Raw genomic sequence first — 17,161 nt, 5'->3', positions numbered from 1 at the left:
ATCAAAAGTGTGGTATAGTCACGGCATAATTATTCCGATGGGTGCGTAGAAATTTCGGAATTTTTAATAGAATTTTATGACGAGAAAAGTCATATATTCCGCGTGGCGTATTGAGCAGGTCGGTGGCTAAGAACTGTGACTTCATTTGATACCGACAGACTTAATACTTGGCGAGCATTATCAATCGAAAACAATCAGTATTTTAGTACGTATTACGGTTTCAGGAAATGCAACACCATGAACTTGCTAACGTGAATGAAAGGGATTGTGAATGACTGTGTTAAGACTAGCACAGGATTGGCAGTGATACTTGTTCACCTAAGTGTCAGAATATATTAATTGAAGACAAAATTTCCAACCGTTCATTTCGTGTGAAAACTTTCTCCCGAAACGTAGATTAGGAACTTTAATTGCAGCCTGGTTCACGTCGAAGTACCGTTGGTTTCACTCGTCTTCCCTACTGATGATATACTGACACAATGTTCACAGGTGGGTGCAGGTCCGTCTAAAGCGACAGAAAGAACCGCGCTGCCCCAACGTATACGTAAGCGTCCTGACTGATCATCTGCATCCATTCATGTCCATTATGCATTCCGACGTACTTCGGCAATTCCAGCAGGGCAACGCTACACCCCAGACGTCCATAATTGATGCAGAATGGCCCAAGGAACACTTCTCTTCCGCCAGCCACCAAACTCCCCAGACATGACAATTATTGAGCATTCCTGGGATGCTTTGAAATGTACTGTTCAGATGAGGTCTCCAACCCCCGTACTCTTACGGACTTATGGACAGCCCTGCAGGATTCATAGTGTCGGTTCCCTCCATCAGTACTTTAGACTGGTAAGTCTTCGGACGATCTGCAATGTATGTGGTCTTTTTCAGTTGTCATGAATGAATGAATGTGAAAGTTGGAGGATACGAGATGTTCTAATCGAATGGAGAACCAAAGGGTTTTACTGTTTCCTTGCACATTTGCAGTAGGTAAACTACCAATGTACTGAATCATCGGTAAAGTAGACTGAGGTAATTTATTAAAATTGTTTATATGTCTCTATACCACCACCATTCAACAATTCATCAGCCGATCCTTCACTTAACTGAGAGAAATCGCATATACCCTGAAATGATATGCCTTCCGATTCCAATGCTTTAAGTACGACCTGAACTGCATAACCTTACTTTGAAACTCATAAATTCTGGAATTCGTTCCAGATTTGTACTTACTGGTTTTAAATCTTGAACATGATTTCATAAATGGTTAATCTGAACGAGAACTCAGCAAATTTGAGCTTGTGATGGACTACTGGACTAAGAACAGAAAGTTTTCCTGCACACCTGCGAATAAGGCAGAACAAACAATTACAACAGCACTTAGCTCACTGCGTTCTCTGTGGTTACTTCTAGTGGGCAGTCCAACTCACCATAGAGCTGCACCCGCAGCACTGTGTCACTATATTCTGGCAGCTGACTATTAATCCTCAACTGATACAGCATACTTTTTAAACCATGAAACCCCCTGTCTGCCTCTTTGACTCCTTCGTGTAACAAAGCCACCAATAACATATACTCAGACGAAGGCATTGCAAGGAACGGTCTAAAAAAAATCCATCGTCGCAACTAAATGAAAGGCAGTTTGATTCTGCCATATTTATGAAACACCCTCCCAGTCCTGTAATGCATGTTTGTTTTCATATGCGTAATAAATGCATTATACAGTGATAACAAATGTACTACTCTGTTACGTTTTCTCATATTTTATCTTCTTTTTCAGATCCGAAACAACTTTTGTAGCATTAGTTTCGTGAGGTTAAATAATCGTCTGGCATTACTTACGATTTCCAGTGTTGCTAGCCCTTTTGTCTGGTCCTGAAATGTGTTCATTCGGTCCCCATATAACAGATTTACGATTTCTGGCGTTTTACACCCAAATTTATTGTGACACTTCACTTGCACTTTTCATCGTGTATTCAGAGATCTTTCAAATCTAAAAAAAAAAAAATGAGAAAACGTAACATAGTAAAGTATTGGTAACTAACAGATGATAGATTTAGTATATACGTAAAAACAAACATGCATTACAGGCCCGTGAAGATGATTCATAAATAAAAGAAACAAAACAGATGCAGCAAAAAAAAAAAAAAAAACTATATTTCATTTAGTTGCAAGGACGGAACATACCTCCATGCATTTTGAAGCAACTGAGGAACGGCAGAAATCGAAAAAAAAACGCAACAAATTCATTTAACGAATTAGACGAAATCACGTTTTCCACAGTTTTTTTGTTGCAGTACCCACATAACCACGCTTTCCTACCACTGTAATGGTTCAGAGTGACGATCGTGAAGTGGAAACTGCTACTAAAATCCCACTTACTCAAAAATTCCGAATTGTTTGTTTGATTTCAGTTCAGTACCGCTCTTTGCACAAAAGAATAAAATTTACACAATTTTGTTGTCATCAGTAAGCACGTAAGAATTAGAATCACATGCTAGAGATGCGCTAAAAAATTATAAAAGGTGCAGTAATGCTCCTAATGTAGTATATTCAGTAGCTTCAGCTACCAGCAGTCTTGATCTGCACACCGCCTGGTATGATGATGCTTGCTCACGGTTTTCCAGGGTATTAAACTGGAAACAAAACATTTGATGAATTCTCAAAAATCATGGAAACCAGTAAAACATACGCAATAAAAGATGTGAAAGCAAATAGTTCCAGTCTAACAAATAAATGATGATTATGATGTTAAATAAATGAAATATTAACACTTTGGACATCCAGCTTTATAGCTGTAGTTGCAAATGGGACGAACTTCATATTAAGTACAACAGAACACACCGTTATAGTAATGAAGGCCAATACGAAAACACAATCAGAAGAGAGCTTTATCTTGTGAGCACGTATATGGGTACATATACATGCAAAGTGAGTTCAATTTATCTGAAGACATGGAAATACCTCAAAAACTACACATCGATTCCAAACAATTTACAGTTAAAATTTGTTCGTCTCTGGATGTTCCAATGACACAAAAGTGGAGAGCCCATACCTCGTGCGTGGGGGCGGGGAGTAACATAGAAATCTTAAGTGGAAACCCACATTTTTGTTGTAGATTCGGATTCTATGGACAAAATAAATAAGTTTTCTGATTGGTTCAAATGGCTTGAGCACTATGGGACTTAACTTCTGAGGTCATCAGTCCCCTAGAACTTAGAACTACTTAAACCTAACTAACCTAAGGACATCACACACACCCATGCCCAAGGCAGAATTCGAAACTGCGACCGTAGAAGTTTTCTGAAATATTTTTTAGTTTCGCTACAGATGATGCTGTAATCGGAAAAATCGAAATGGGCAGAAAGCCTTATGTTTCAAAATGCTATCCAGGGGCAGAAAATCGTATGTTTCTAAATACTATCCAGTGACACTTGAATTAATCCCACATGTGTAAGCTGCTGGGAAGCTATTATTTCATAACTTTTAATGAGAAACCCGGTTCGCAACGTTGTATTCCTCCAACATAACGAAAAGGGGGGGGGGTGCTCGGAGCGCCACTGTGGCCGTGTAAGCACATTACGATTTATCACAACAGACAGGGCAGTCTCATTAAAAGTTACAAAATAACTGCATGTCCCACCCTCACACCATGAAGGTTGCGGAGGGGGGTTAACAGACGTATCAGTGGACAGCATTTTGAAACATTCTATTTTCTCCCCATCTTGATTTTTCGTATTACAGCGCTATCTGTTTCGGACACAAAAATGTTTCAGATAAAACTTGTGAATTTGGTTTCGTAGAATCCGCATCTGGAATAAAACTGGAGGTTCCTGTTTCAGATTTCTAAGTTGCTCCCCGCCCTCACACATGGCGTGTGGAGGGGGTTTGAATTTGGTAGCACTGGCCGTTCCCCTCTCAGACGAACAAATTATAACATTAAATTTTTTGGATCTCATGTTTGTTTTAAGGATATTTCCATGTCTTCAGTTAAACTGAACACCCTGTATATATGCAGAAACTTACAAAACCAGTAACACAAAAAATGCCGGAATCTGGATTATAATATATTCTACAGGTAAACCCAGCAAAACGAGTTTTACATATAATTTACATAACTATTTACATAATTTTTTTAAGATTCTGGCTGTGAAACTTAACGACTATAATGCAAAGCAAAACAAGATCCAAACAGAAATACCATACTGAAAGAGAGTATTAAGCTGGCCAGTTAAATAGTTTGCTAAGATCAATCTTACAACGACCACGCACAGAAACACATAAGTCATTCTGCTTTGATACATGAGAGACCTAAAAGCATTGGTTATAAAATGTATCTTACCAATAAATTTTTCTTCGATGCTTCGCTCGTGGAGCAGCGAACAAAGCAGGCAACTGTCACCATATTATGGACAGTTGCCATACGTTTGCTGCTAGCCAGATACTTCTGACTGTATCATGTTCAAGTCAATGTCTCCTCAGATGCCGTATAACGCTTGTGTCTTCTCCAACTGACAGGGAGATCGAAACAACCAACACTTGTGCCTCAAGTTGACGGAAGAGAAGCGTATTCACATAAAATGCAAAGAAAACTTTGGTATCATTATAAAAACACTAGAATCACAATTACCCATTGTTTTGCGGTCAGAACCCTTAAAGCCACTAAGAGAGGAGCACACACTAAGGACGAGACAACACACGCAGCACTTTCAAACTGGGTAGCGGGCCACGCCTCGTTGCTAGACTACAATGTGCATGGATACAACAACGAAATGACCTCTATCGATCGTTATTTCGTTACCAAATAAAGTGCTCCACGTTCAGTGGATGAATCCCCAGTTCAGTGCTCACTACCTCCTTCACCGTATATGCCCTTTGCCGTACATGACAGACAAAAGGCTCTTCCTGTAATTATTACTCTGTTCACATACCTTACCAAAGGGGAGTGCATCGCCTCATTCACGACCACAGTACTACCTCACATCGCATTGCCTTAGTGGGGGTTGTTTGCCAACCGGATGCTACAATTGTTTCCAATGATACTTGTCTATACGGACTCACTGAAATAAAATCCTTCCTGCACAGGTACATAATATGCCAAATCTTGAGATCCCGGAGCACAGACACTTCTTTCTGATCTTGCAGCTCTAGAAGGATGAAGTTATAACGAAACCCAGACCTTTAGCTGCTTACAGGCGTTGATAAATATCAACGGAGACAGTTGAAAATTTATGATGCGACCAGACTCGAGCCCGGGATCTCCTGCTTCAATGCCGAACGCTCTATCCGTCTACGCCATCGAGGACACAGAGGATATTGCGACTGCAGCGACTTATCTCTTGCACGCTTTCCCCTGAGCCCCATATGTCCGAAAGAATAGATACTAGAATGAAATTACAATGAAATCCAGACCTTTAGCTGCTTACAGGCGTTGATAAATATCAACGGGAACAGCTGAAAATGTGTGCCCCGACCGGGACTCGAACTGGAGATCTCCTGATTACATAGTAAACGCTCTATAATGAGTATTGTGGGCAGGGGCACTACAAATGTGGTGTGTGAACAGGAAGTTGGAAATGTGGGTCTACGGGTATCATGACAGGGGTAAGTCCCTGCAGTCGTACCATCCTCTATGTCGTCGATGGCTCACACGGTTAGAGCATCTCCCATTACGCAGGAGATCCTGGGTTCGAGTCCTGGTTGGGGGACAGATTTTCTACTGTTCCCGTTGATATTTATCCTTGCCTGTAAGCAGCTAAAGGTCCGCATTTCACTGTAATTTCATTCGACACTTTTTTTGTCTCACTAAGCAGCACCGAGTAATACTGCTCACAGTCCAGAAGGGTATCAAGCGAAAATGTTTCTGTTTTTCATGATTCCCGACAGAGGAGGAGGAAACTGTTAAAACTGTTTTTCGAAATGGTCAGCATCGAAACGAAGAATCCTGCTCCCAGCGACCTTCACTACCTAATCCATGTTAACTATATTTTTGTACTAAATCTGCATTTAGTGTTTACTATATCTGTGCAGAATCTGCCCGGGGGCACTCCACGACATCGTCACTTGCCTCTTATTTACATGGTGATTTCAATGTAGCAAGCGATTCCCATAATGCGCAAACCTTGCGACTTCAGTAACACTTCGCCCTCCAGAATTTTACTTAATGAATCTCGGTCAAAGCTGATTGAAATGATACACAGGCAGTACTCACATTGCCCTCTTGACGTTAACTGAAATGGGTCTCCCAGCACCCGGGCAGTGTAGCTGCTGCGGCGCAATGAGCGGTGCTGTTTCTATAGCAGCCCATAATTGTAAAACTGTTGCCGGTACAGGATTTAGTGCACGAACTGATCTCTCTATAATTGACCCGTAAATGCTCGATGGGTTTCATGTCGGGCGATCAGGGTGGACAAATTATTTGCCCCAACGTCCAAATGTTCTGTAACCAGTCACGGACAACTGTGGCCCTGGGACATGACGCATTGTCATTCATGTAAATTCCATCGTTGGGGAACATGAAGTCCATGAATGTCTGCAAATGGTCTCCAAATGGCTTAACATTACCATTTCCAGTCCATGATCGGTTAAGTTCGACCAGAGGATCCAGTCCATTCCACGTAAACACAATGTGCACAAGGAACCCCCAGCTTGCATTGTGCCTTGTTGACAACGTGGAACCATGGCTTCGTGGGGTTAGCGCCACAGTCCAACCTTACCGTCAGCTCTTACCAACTGAAATCGGTACTCACCTGACCAGGCCACAGTTTTCCAGTTGTCTAAGGTCCAATCGATAGATCAGGAGTCCAGGAGAGGCGCGATGAAGTGCTCTTATCAAAGGTTCTTGCGTTGGTCGTCTGCTGCCATAGCTTGTTAACGCCAAATTTCGCTACCCTATCCTAGCAGAGACGTTCATCGTACATTGTTTTCTGCTGTTATTTAACTGAGTGTCGGTTGTCTGTTAGCACTGACAACTCTACGCAACCTCTGCTGCTCTCGGTCGTTAGGTGAAGGCCGTCGGCCACTGCTTTTTACGTGGTGAGTGGCGATGTCTGAAATTTGTTATTTTCGGCGCAGTTTTGACACAGAGGATTTAAGAATACTGAATTCGCTAAAGATTTCCGAAATGGAATGTCCCATGCATCTAGCTGCAACTACCATTCCGCATTCCAAGTCCGTTAATCCCAATGAAACATTTTCACATGAACCAGCTGAGTACTAATGACAGCTCCGCCAATGCATTCCTCTTTTATACCTTGAGTTCGCGATACTACCGCCATTCGTGCATGTGCATATCGCTGTCCCATGACTTGTTTCACCTCATTGTTTATTACACTAAAAACTAAACTCCGTCCGAACACGCCTTGAAAGTCCCAACGGTACCGACCGGCTGCCGTGTCATCCTGAGCCCACTGGCGTCACTGGATGTGGAGGGACATGTGGTCAGCACACCCCTCTCCCGGCGTATGTCAGTTTACGAGACCGGAGCCGCTACTTCTCAATCATGTAACTTCTCCGTTTGTCTCACAAGGGCTGAGTGCACCCTGCTTGCCAACAGTGCTCGGCAGACCGGATGGTCACCCATCCAAGTGCTAGCCCGGCCCGACAGCCTTGAACTTCGGTGATCCGATGCAAACCGATGTTACCAATGCGGCAAGGCCGTTGGCATATCTTACACTACAAGATGGAATAATAACAAGATCTGGTTTCTATATGAGTAAGCTGCCTCGTATTAAGAAAAGATGGAATAATAACAAGAACTGGTTTCTATACGTGGAAGCTGCCTGGTATTAAGAAATAACAATAAAATAAAAATAAGCTATACTCGGAGGCTTATATACAAGGAACACTCCAAAGACGTAACAAAAATACAATACGAGTAAGCAATCTATAATTCAAGATATCTTTTAAAACAGAAAACAGATGGAAGCAGTACGTTAAGTTGCCACAACAGGTACTGAGCACTACACAACAAATGCACTGTAAGTCTTCCGTGTTCCATACAGTGAAAGTCAATTTGGAAGCGTGTCTGGAGTCCACATCCAAATGCTAGCGTGGATGGTATGAATGGGTAGTATTTCCAAAAGGGAGTTCGTTTGAGCTGTGCTTCTGATCAAACTGGTTCTATATCCAAGAAGGGGTGTGGATACTGGGATATTGTGCTCGTACTGTAAACTCTGTCATCAGTTTTGTCAAATTCTGTAAGTGATGAAATCTGCATTACTGATTGTTGTTAGTGACTGTGCAACGAATGAGTAGAAGACGGTAGATGAAGCAATACTTCATCTGTGAGATGATTTCTTCCTCGTCTTGAATTTTCACATTTCCCAAATAAATGGTGAAAGTCATTCTTACATAGTCGTGGTATTCTGTGTAGTTATTTACTTTGCTGATGCAACCCGTCATTCAGTACTGTGAACAATTTTGACCAATAAACGTCTCCGTTTCAGGTGTTGAACACGAAGGAGAGCAAGGATTCCTGTTCCTCCACAATAACGGCGATCTTAATTATAACTTGGACCCACAATCCGAAGAGGATCAAGTACGGAGGAATATGTTGCGCCTGTGGACCAACTTCGTAAAATATGGGTAAGAGTACTTGTACTTACTATTTAGCTTCTGCAGAAAATTTATGTTAACAGAACAGCTCAGGAGAATCAAAACACAAATTAGTGTGTTTTTAGTACCTGTTTAGGACATCATTTCTATAATTTGTCGTATTGACGTCTATGTATAATGTTAATATTTATTTGTGAAACAAATACCCCAATATTTATGATAGAAGTCACCTTTTCTGTCTCTTTTATTACTCAATTTTATGAAAGACAAATACGTTTTACTTGAGCAATCCTTCTCAGGAAGTAACATTCTCAGCACATAAGAATCGTAAATTTGCAGCAAAAAATTTGTCTCTTGTATGCTGGAAAACAATAGTAATAATCTGAAAGGATATCTGAGTTTATTTAAAATTTTCAGAAGGTGACAAGCAGCGGCAGTTCTGTAAACTGGTTTTTTTTCCTTATGCAGCCGAAATGCGTTTTGCTTTTCGTATTACCTGTGACTAGGAATACCGGTATTTAACATTTAGACCTCAAACGGTTCTACACACTGAAACGCGTGTTGTCATCTGAAGTTGAGTTCAATCTCGATATCTCTTATGTGGACTCAAATACTTTTTACGACGAAGTCTTATTCTACTCTGGTATTTTCGTTTGCGCTGCACAATTACGCGGGTAAACTAGCGGTCTGTGATATCATTACATCGAGTCGTAGATCGCAAAGAAGCTTTGATGGAAACTTATGTGCTTGGATGATACGTTAAATATTACAAAGAGAAAAAATGCCTGTGGCAGTACGACGCTGACGATGGGTTGTCAACTGTCGACTCTGTCATCCTCTGCTAACGACGTCGTTAGCTCTCCTGGGCGTAAACGCGGCTTCCAGTGACCGGAGGATATATTTCAAACAGTTGTTTTGATCCCGTTGAAAAGAAGAAGAGTTGTCACTCGAGCCAATATATTTGCCACTCAATGGTCGAGTGGACTATGAATATAAACCATGCCTGTTGGTTTTTGTGTGGTGCCAGACATTAACGACGCTCGAGGTTTCTCGTTTTCCTTAACCAGTTCCCGACTGTTCGTGGTGACTCACTCCCCGGACTTCAGCTCGTCTCAACGTCTAGCTGTCGGAGACAGTCGAACAATGCTACGATCATCTCCTGTTGTTGACGTGCTGCCCACTTTGCTTGCCACACTCTAACCACTTGTTATGCAGTCATTCCTCTACAGCAAAGCATCATCGCTATCTATGTTATGATAATCTATGTAGCTCATGCCAAAGATTCAACTTTTTCCCAAGTCCGAAAGTTGGTGATAAATTGCACGTGCACGTCCCGTGTGCATACTGTGTTGAGGGCTGGTTCTGAGGCGATGCGGCAACACACCCAGAAGACATCATATTCTCATATAATTCTTCATTTATAGAAGTGGCTTTTTTATGCTGAAACTATTTAAAATTATCCCGCATAACGATTAACTTTTAACCACCACCTCGTGCATGGAAATGCAGGAGTATAAGTCGGATAGCATTCAGGCTAGGTTTTATTTCACGACAGGCACTTTCGGATGTGATGTTGATTCAGTTGCACCGGAAGACTTGCTAATAGTTATCAAAAATTGTTTCACCCTTTGCGAGATCGCCAACAAGAAAGAAAGACCTCTTTCGCACTAAGGCCATAAGCTCTGAGTAAAACATACTCATGTGTTTCTTTCACTGCGGACGTGGTGTTACCTGTTTCACCATGCTTTCGTTTCACAGTGTCTGATATCATACTGCGCATCTTATCGCCAATTATGTCTGTAGTTGCTGTTCTGATCTGTCGCTCAAGGAAAGTGCGGCCATGAATGAATTGTTGCCCATTTTATACATTTTATATAAAAAGGGAGAATTGTGTGACGGTACAATGATCAACATTATTTATTTTGAATGAAACGGAACTTCACGTGAAGTCAACAACTGTCTTACGCTACTGCGCAACACAAACCAAGAAAATGTCCGCCCCTGGTAGCTGAGTGGTCAGCGCGACGGAAGGTCATACTTGACGGCCCGGGTTCGATTCTCGGTTGGGTCGGAGATTTTCATCCGCTCAGGGACAGGATTTTGTGTTGTTCTTACCATCAACTTTTCATCCCCATCGACACGCAAGTCGCCGAAGTGACGTCAGTTCGAAAGACTTGCACCAGGGGAACGGTTTATCCGACGGGAGGCCCTAGCCACACGCCATTTCCATTTTACCAAAAAACTCGAGGAAAACAAAGCAATTTCCGTGTAATCGCCGTCTCTGGTCCACGCTAAAAACTTTCTACTTCCTCTCGCATGGAACATCTCTGATATACATATAGAACAAAAACGGAAAAGTAGAAAACTCGCTTCAGCAATATACTCCAAAATGGCAGATGATAACGTACCGAAATCACACGTACTCACAGCTTCATTCGAACATTTTCCACAGGAACCCAACCCCTGAGGCGGACCCCGTGGTGTGGGAGCCGTACGACCTGAGCAGCCGCAGCTACCTGCTGATGCAGGCCAGCTTCTCGCTCGCACACGACAGGCTTGGCGAGCGCATGGACTTCTGGAACGAGAACGTACCTCTAGAACCGTATCCTGGGACCTACTGATGGAGTCACATTGGAAGTCACATGGACGTTTCGAAACCGTCGTTCAGTAACTCATGGAAATAGCATGAAATATTTTAAACTTAATTTTTCTAAATAACACATGCGCTATGAAATATTAGCCCAGGCATTGTTTTTATATTGTGCTGTCTTTCATTCATTTTAACCAAACGTAACTATACTTCAGGCAATTTGCTTGCTCAGAAGCTAACGTCAGTTCTTGACCGCTTGGATGGACCACTTGAACAAATTCTTCACAGGGAAAAATATCGAAACTTCGGGTTCACAAAACGCTCTTAATCTAGAAATCTGATTTCATAAAAAAGAACTCCGTTGTTCTGTGAAGGTTCTCTATTTCTATTGCTGTTTTACGTTCACCAAGACGGAAAATTCTAAGATATGTACATGAATGGGTTACAGTGTTGACTGACAAAAATACTTGTTTCTGTTCCAATTTAAATATTTCCTGAGTATGTGAATGATTCGATAAAATTACTTGTGTAGCCACATTCCAAGCTGAACTTAGTAAATTACATTGGAAACCACCATTATATGGCGGTCATATTTTACCGGAGAAATAAGACTTTTTGTTGATCACGTCCTTTCTTGTGGTAGACTCTAGTTCTTTTACTAACGTATCTTCAATTTTCTTAAGTCTTGCTTCGATTATCAAGCGCTACACCAGAACCGCTTTTTTGGCACCTTTCTCTTTCCTGGGGCCAGAAGAAGAATCTCAGTTTTCTCTTTCAGTCATATGTATATTATTATTATCAGTAATTTCGATGCAGCAGCTGTTACGTTGATTGCAGGATATCTATCGTATTTATTTGCCTATGGTATCTGTGAGATATAATGGATAAGATTCTTCTGGAAGCCCAATGGTCACTAGTCTCACGACTTCTATACACTAACGTAATGATCGTCCAATCGTTCGGATGTCACTTCTCTCAGTAAATTGAGAAATTCTAAAAGAATGTTAGATATTGGTTGTCTGTAAGTTATCAAACCCTCCGCCAAATTCCGACTCTCATTTCTGATCTCACATGTCTTCCAAATCGACATTCATTTCCTCTTCTATCACTCCAGCAGGCAGATCCTCCCTGCTGTAGGAGCCCTCAGTGAACTCATAGAAGCTCTCCGCACTCTCGTTGGAGTTTATGACGAAATTACTGTTTACTCTCAGTGTAGACGCCGACGCTCTTAATATTTTTAGGCTTTAGATGCGGAACATGTCCATCCGACGACCGTTTAGTTTTCGATCTCTTCACATTCTTTCTGCAACCATTTCACTTTAGCTTCCCCACATCTCCTACAAATTCCATTTCTAAATGACTTGTATTGCTGTGTTCCCTTCTTATCCTGAACGCCGTTGAAATATTTCCTCTGTAACTCAAGGATTTATAGCAGTTACCTTCCACGTCCTTTGATTTGCCCATCTTCAGTTATTTCAGTTCTTAGGGAAGTCCATTCGTCTTCAACGATTGGCAACTGTGGTATTCTTTATCGCAGTATTCTCGTCCTCAGAGATCTTCCACTGCACATCATCATTCCTCAGCAGCTTAGTGTCCTACTTACATAGACAACGATTGTTCTTTGCGATAGCACTGACATAGGCAATAATTATTCTTTACGATACTCTTACACTTCAGCCAACTCTTCATCAGAACTAGTGACGTGAATCTACACTCCTGGAAATTGAAATAAGAACACCGTGAATTCATTGTCCCAGGAAGGGGAAACTTTATTGACACATTCCTGGGGTCAGATACATCACATGATCACACTGACAGATCCACAGGCACATAGACACAGGAAACAGAGCATGCACAATGTCGGCACTAGTACAGTGTATATCCACCTTTCGCAGCAATGCAGGCTGCTATTATCCCATGGAGACGATCGTAGAGATGCTGCATGTAGTCCTGTGGAACGGCTTGCCATGCCATTTCCACCTGGCGCCTCAGTTGGACCAGCGTTCGTGCTGGACGTGCAGACCGCGTGAGACGACGCTTCATCCAGTCCCAAACATGCTCAATGGGGGACAGATCCGGAGATCTTGCTGGCCAGGGTAGTTGACTTACACCTTCTAGAGCACGTTGGGTGGCACGGGATACATGCGGACGTGCATTGTCCTGTTGGAACAGCAAGTTCCCTTGCCGGTCTAGGAATGGTAGAACGATGGGTTCGATGACGGTTTGGATGTACAGTGCACTATTCAGTGTCCCCTCGACGATCACCAGAGGTGTACGGCCAGTGTAGGAGATCGCTCCCAACACCATGATGCCGGGTGTTGGCCCTGTGTGCCTTGGTCGTATGCAGTCCTGATTGTGGCGCTCACCTGCACGGCGCCAAACACGCATACGACCATCATTGGCACCAAGGGAGAAGCGACTCTCACCGCTGAAGACGACACGTCTCCATTCGTCCCTCCATTCACGCCTGTCGCGACACCACTGGAGGCGGGCTGCACGATGTTGGGGCGTGAGCGGAAGACGGCCTAACGGTGTGCGGGACCGTAGTCCAGCTTCATAGAGACGGTTGCGAATGGTCCTCACCGATACCCCAGGAGCAACAGTGTCCCTAATTTGCTGGGAAGTGGCGGTGCGGTCCCCTACGGCACTGCGTAGGATCCTACGGTCTTGGCGTGCATCCGTGCGTCGCTGCGGTCCGGTCCCAGGTCGACGGGCACGTGCACCTTCCGCCGACCACTGGCGACAACATCGATGTACTGTGGAGACCTCACGCCCCACGTGTTGAGCAATTCGGCGGTACGTCCACCCGGCCTCCCGCATGCCCACTATACGCCCTCGCTCAAAGTCCGTCAACTGCACATACGGTTCACGTCCACGCTGTCGCGGCATGCTACCAGTGTTACAGACTGATATGGAGCTCCGTATGCCACGGCAAACTGGCTGACACTGACGGCGGCGGTGCACAAATGCTGCGCAGCTAGCGCCATTCGACGGCCAACACCGCGGTTCCTGGTGTGTCCGCTGTGCCGTGCGTGTGATCATTGCTTGTACAGCCCTCTCGCAGTGTCCGGAGCAAGTATGGTGGGTCTGACACACCGGTGTCAATGTGTTCTTTTTTCCATTTCCAGGAGTGTATATCTGCTGCTTGGGACGTCATACAACGGCTTTCTCATTATTATGTAATCCACCTCATACTCTCCCATGCCTGCAGGCCTTCTCCAAGTATAGCTCTTCTCTTTTGATTCTTGAACAGCATGTTTGCAAATACCTGCTGAAACTGATTTCAGACTTTAAAGAGGCTTCTGCTACCTGTTTTTTGAAACGGGGCCCACATTCTCCCTGGTCCCTGTACTGTTTTCCTTCATCTGCTACAGCGATCCAATACCAAATTATTGTTATATACGAAGTTACATGTTCAGTGCCCTCATAATCTCTCTACTCTTCATATTCTGCTCGAGACCTTAGCATATATTCCTGAAGTACTGTTGTTGGTGTTCCAAGATGCTACTCCAAGCGAGTGTAAAAATGAATGTGCGCAACGGAAACACTGAACGCGAAAATAAAGATTTGGCCCTGTCTGACTACCCTTGTTGTTCTTTAACATATAAATTACATAAATGAATGATTAAGGGAACTAGTAACTACAAAATGATAAATGTTGATTCTGCTTTTACATGTTTTGTAGATTAAAACCCCTTTCATATACTACAAATGTGCATATATCAATGTCCAATGGACATAAAGACATACAAATGAATTTCCTAACTTATATTACTGATCAATTGCTCAAATCTGTCCCTTCTTATAGCTACGCGATCTAATATAAATAACGCGAGATGACTGACATCATCTACGTACCAAACACTAGAAAACAATACTTTCAATGATGATCCACAGTGGTGTGCAACCTCAGTGGAAATAAAACATACGTGATCACAGCTGTTTAGCTTTATAGCCCTAATAAGCCGAGGCAATTAGCAATATCACCATACGTACTGCGTCCGATGAGTCGGAGTGATAGTTCTCATACACGTCTGCGACGATGGAAGAACTCTGGACACAAAATAAGAATCTCTTTCGGACACTAGGGTGGCAGAAGGTGGTCCTCTGACTAGTATAATCTAATACTGTCTTCTCTTCTATGTTTTCTAAAGATAAGAAACGCGAACTCCCAGCCACAACAACGGAATTCATATAACGTCTCTGCGTGCGTATAGGCAGAAGCAGTGCTTTCAGTAACTGAACGCTGAGTACTCAACGACGACTCCCTACCCGGAAATGAAGTCCAGAATCGTGTACGTTCGCAACAGTACAGTGGCTAACCATTCTAACAATAAAATCTCCTGAGAGAAAAGACAGCAAGACCGTCTGTACCAACAAAAGCTGATACTAAGCGACCGTCAAACACGGCGCTCAAAACAGAAGACCACATTCTCTCCACCGCAGGCTTCTCAGCAAAGCTCGGCTCCCTACCCTCGTACTTGCAGAAGGCGAATCATATACTCATTCACTCTCATCTGATACTTTCCCCTCTTTGGGGAAGTGTCTAAGGGAGTTTGTAGCCTTTCGGCTTTTACTCCACTTGTTTACTTGCGTGTGTGATTATTTCTGTTCAAATGGTTCATGTGGCTCTAAGCACTATGGGACTTAACATGTGAGGTTATCAATCCCCTAGACTTAGAACTACTTAAACCTAACTAACCTAAGGACATCACACACATCCATGCCCGAGGCCGAATTTGAACCTGCGACCGTAGAAGCCGGGCGGTGCCGAACTGAAGCCCCTAGAACCGCTCGACCACAGCGGCCGGCGATTATTTCTGTGATTTTTGGGTGTCTGCGTAATGTGATGAATGTTCTGTGTGTGTCTGGTACTTGCCTGAGGTTGGCGAGAGGCGAATCATATTCTCAAAACCATGGAATATTTTTCCTCACTACAGATTCTTCCGAACGCTGACGAACCATATATTAGTCTTTGGTCGTCCAACGCGGAAAGTTTGCGAGGAAATACCTATACCCGTTAATTAAGAATTCATTCAATGGTACGCTTCTCAGAGTAAAAATCCTCGGAAATAACCCAGCCTGCGTGATTTCCGAGGTAACGCTTGCTCGTTCCTATCAGTGGCGTCCATGATTTTCAGAGTTTCTGTAGTATTATCCGGTTACCCTTCCGGCTCCCCTACAACCGCTGCTATATTGTGCTTCAGCGCTCAGGCGTACCGGCCGTCCGTTCAAATGGTTCAAATGGCTCTGAGCACTATGGGACTTAACTTCTGAGGTCATCAGTCCCCTAGAACTTAGAACTACTTAAACCTAACTAACCTAATTACATCACACACATCCATGCCCGAGGCAGGATTCGAACCTGCGACCGTTGCGGTCGCGCCCCGACCGTCCGTCTTGGGCTACTTTCTGTCTTATGCAGACCAACACATCTGTGCGGGCTTTTCCACTCAGGGCCTGAGTTACGCCTGTCGTTTCATTTCCACTGGTGTCTCAACCTGTGCTAGCACAGGAAATCATTCATGACGCCATTCTGATAATAAAGACAACCATCACCTTTCATGGAGTAAGCGTTAACAACTATCTACAAGGTGTACGCGACAAAGTCAGTCTTCTTTAAATATTCAAATATAAGATCTACAGCCTATCAAATGATACCTAATTCCGTTTTTAAATCATGGAAAAGTATGTAAATGAGTGCTTCTAAGTGTTAGCTGTCATACCTGATGACAAAAATCCTACTGACTGTTCATAATAACTGCCTCTTTTCCCGACATCCCTATTCATAACAGACCGAGCGAGGTGGCGCAGTGGTTACCACACTGGACTCGCATTTGGGAGGACGACGGTTCAATCCCGTCTTCGGCCACCCTGATTTAGGTTTTCCGTGATTTCCCTAAATCGCTTCAGGCAAATGCCGGGATGGTTCCTTTGAAAGGGCACGGCCAATTTCCTTCCTCATCCTTCCCTCACCCGAGCTTGCGCTCCGTCTCTAATGACCTCGTTGTCGACGGGACG

The 17,161-nt window shown here is 43.4% G+C and overlaps 1 protein-coding gene across 1 annotated transcript in view; it reads left to right on the top strand.

Annotated features, from left to right (window-relative positions):
• The window catches only part of LOC126355908 (venom carboxylesterase-6-like), a 95,647-nt gene extending 84,382 nt beyond the window's left edge, over positions 1–11,265 (top strand). The window contains exons 9-10 of the mRNA XM_050006421.1: positions 8,442–8,580; positions 11,003–11,265. Coding sequence (XP_049862378.1) covers positions 8,442–8,580; positions 11,003–11,171 — 308 coding nt within the window. The 3' untranslated portion in view covers positions 11,172–11,265. The remainder of the gene's footprint in view (positions 1–8,441; positions 8,581–11,002) is intronic.
• The last annotated feature ends 5,896 nt before the right edge of the window (positions 11,266–17,161 follow it).

This window comes from Schistocerca gregaria, chromosome 3 (assembly GCF_023897955.1).
Source record: "Schistocerca gregaria isolate iqSchGreg1 chromosome 3, iqSchGreg1.2, whole genome shotgun sequence".
Classification (NCBI taxonomy): Eukaryota; Metazoa; Arthropoda; class Insecta; order Orthoptera; family Acrididae; genus Schistocerca; species Schistocerca gregaria.
Note: the sequence above shows the minus strand (reverse complement) of the source record. Positions and strands in the feature narration are given on the sequence as shown.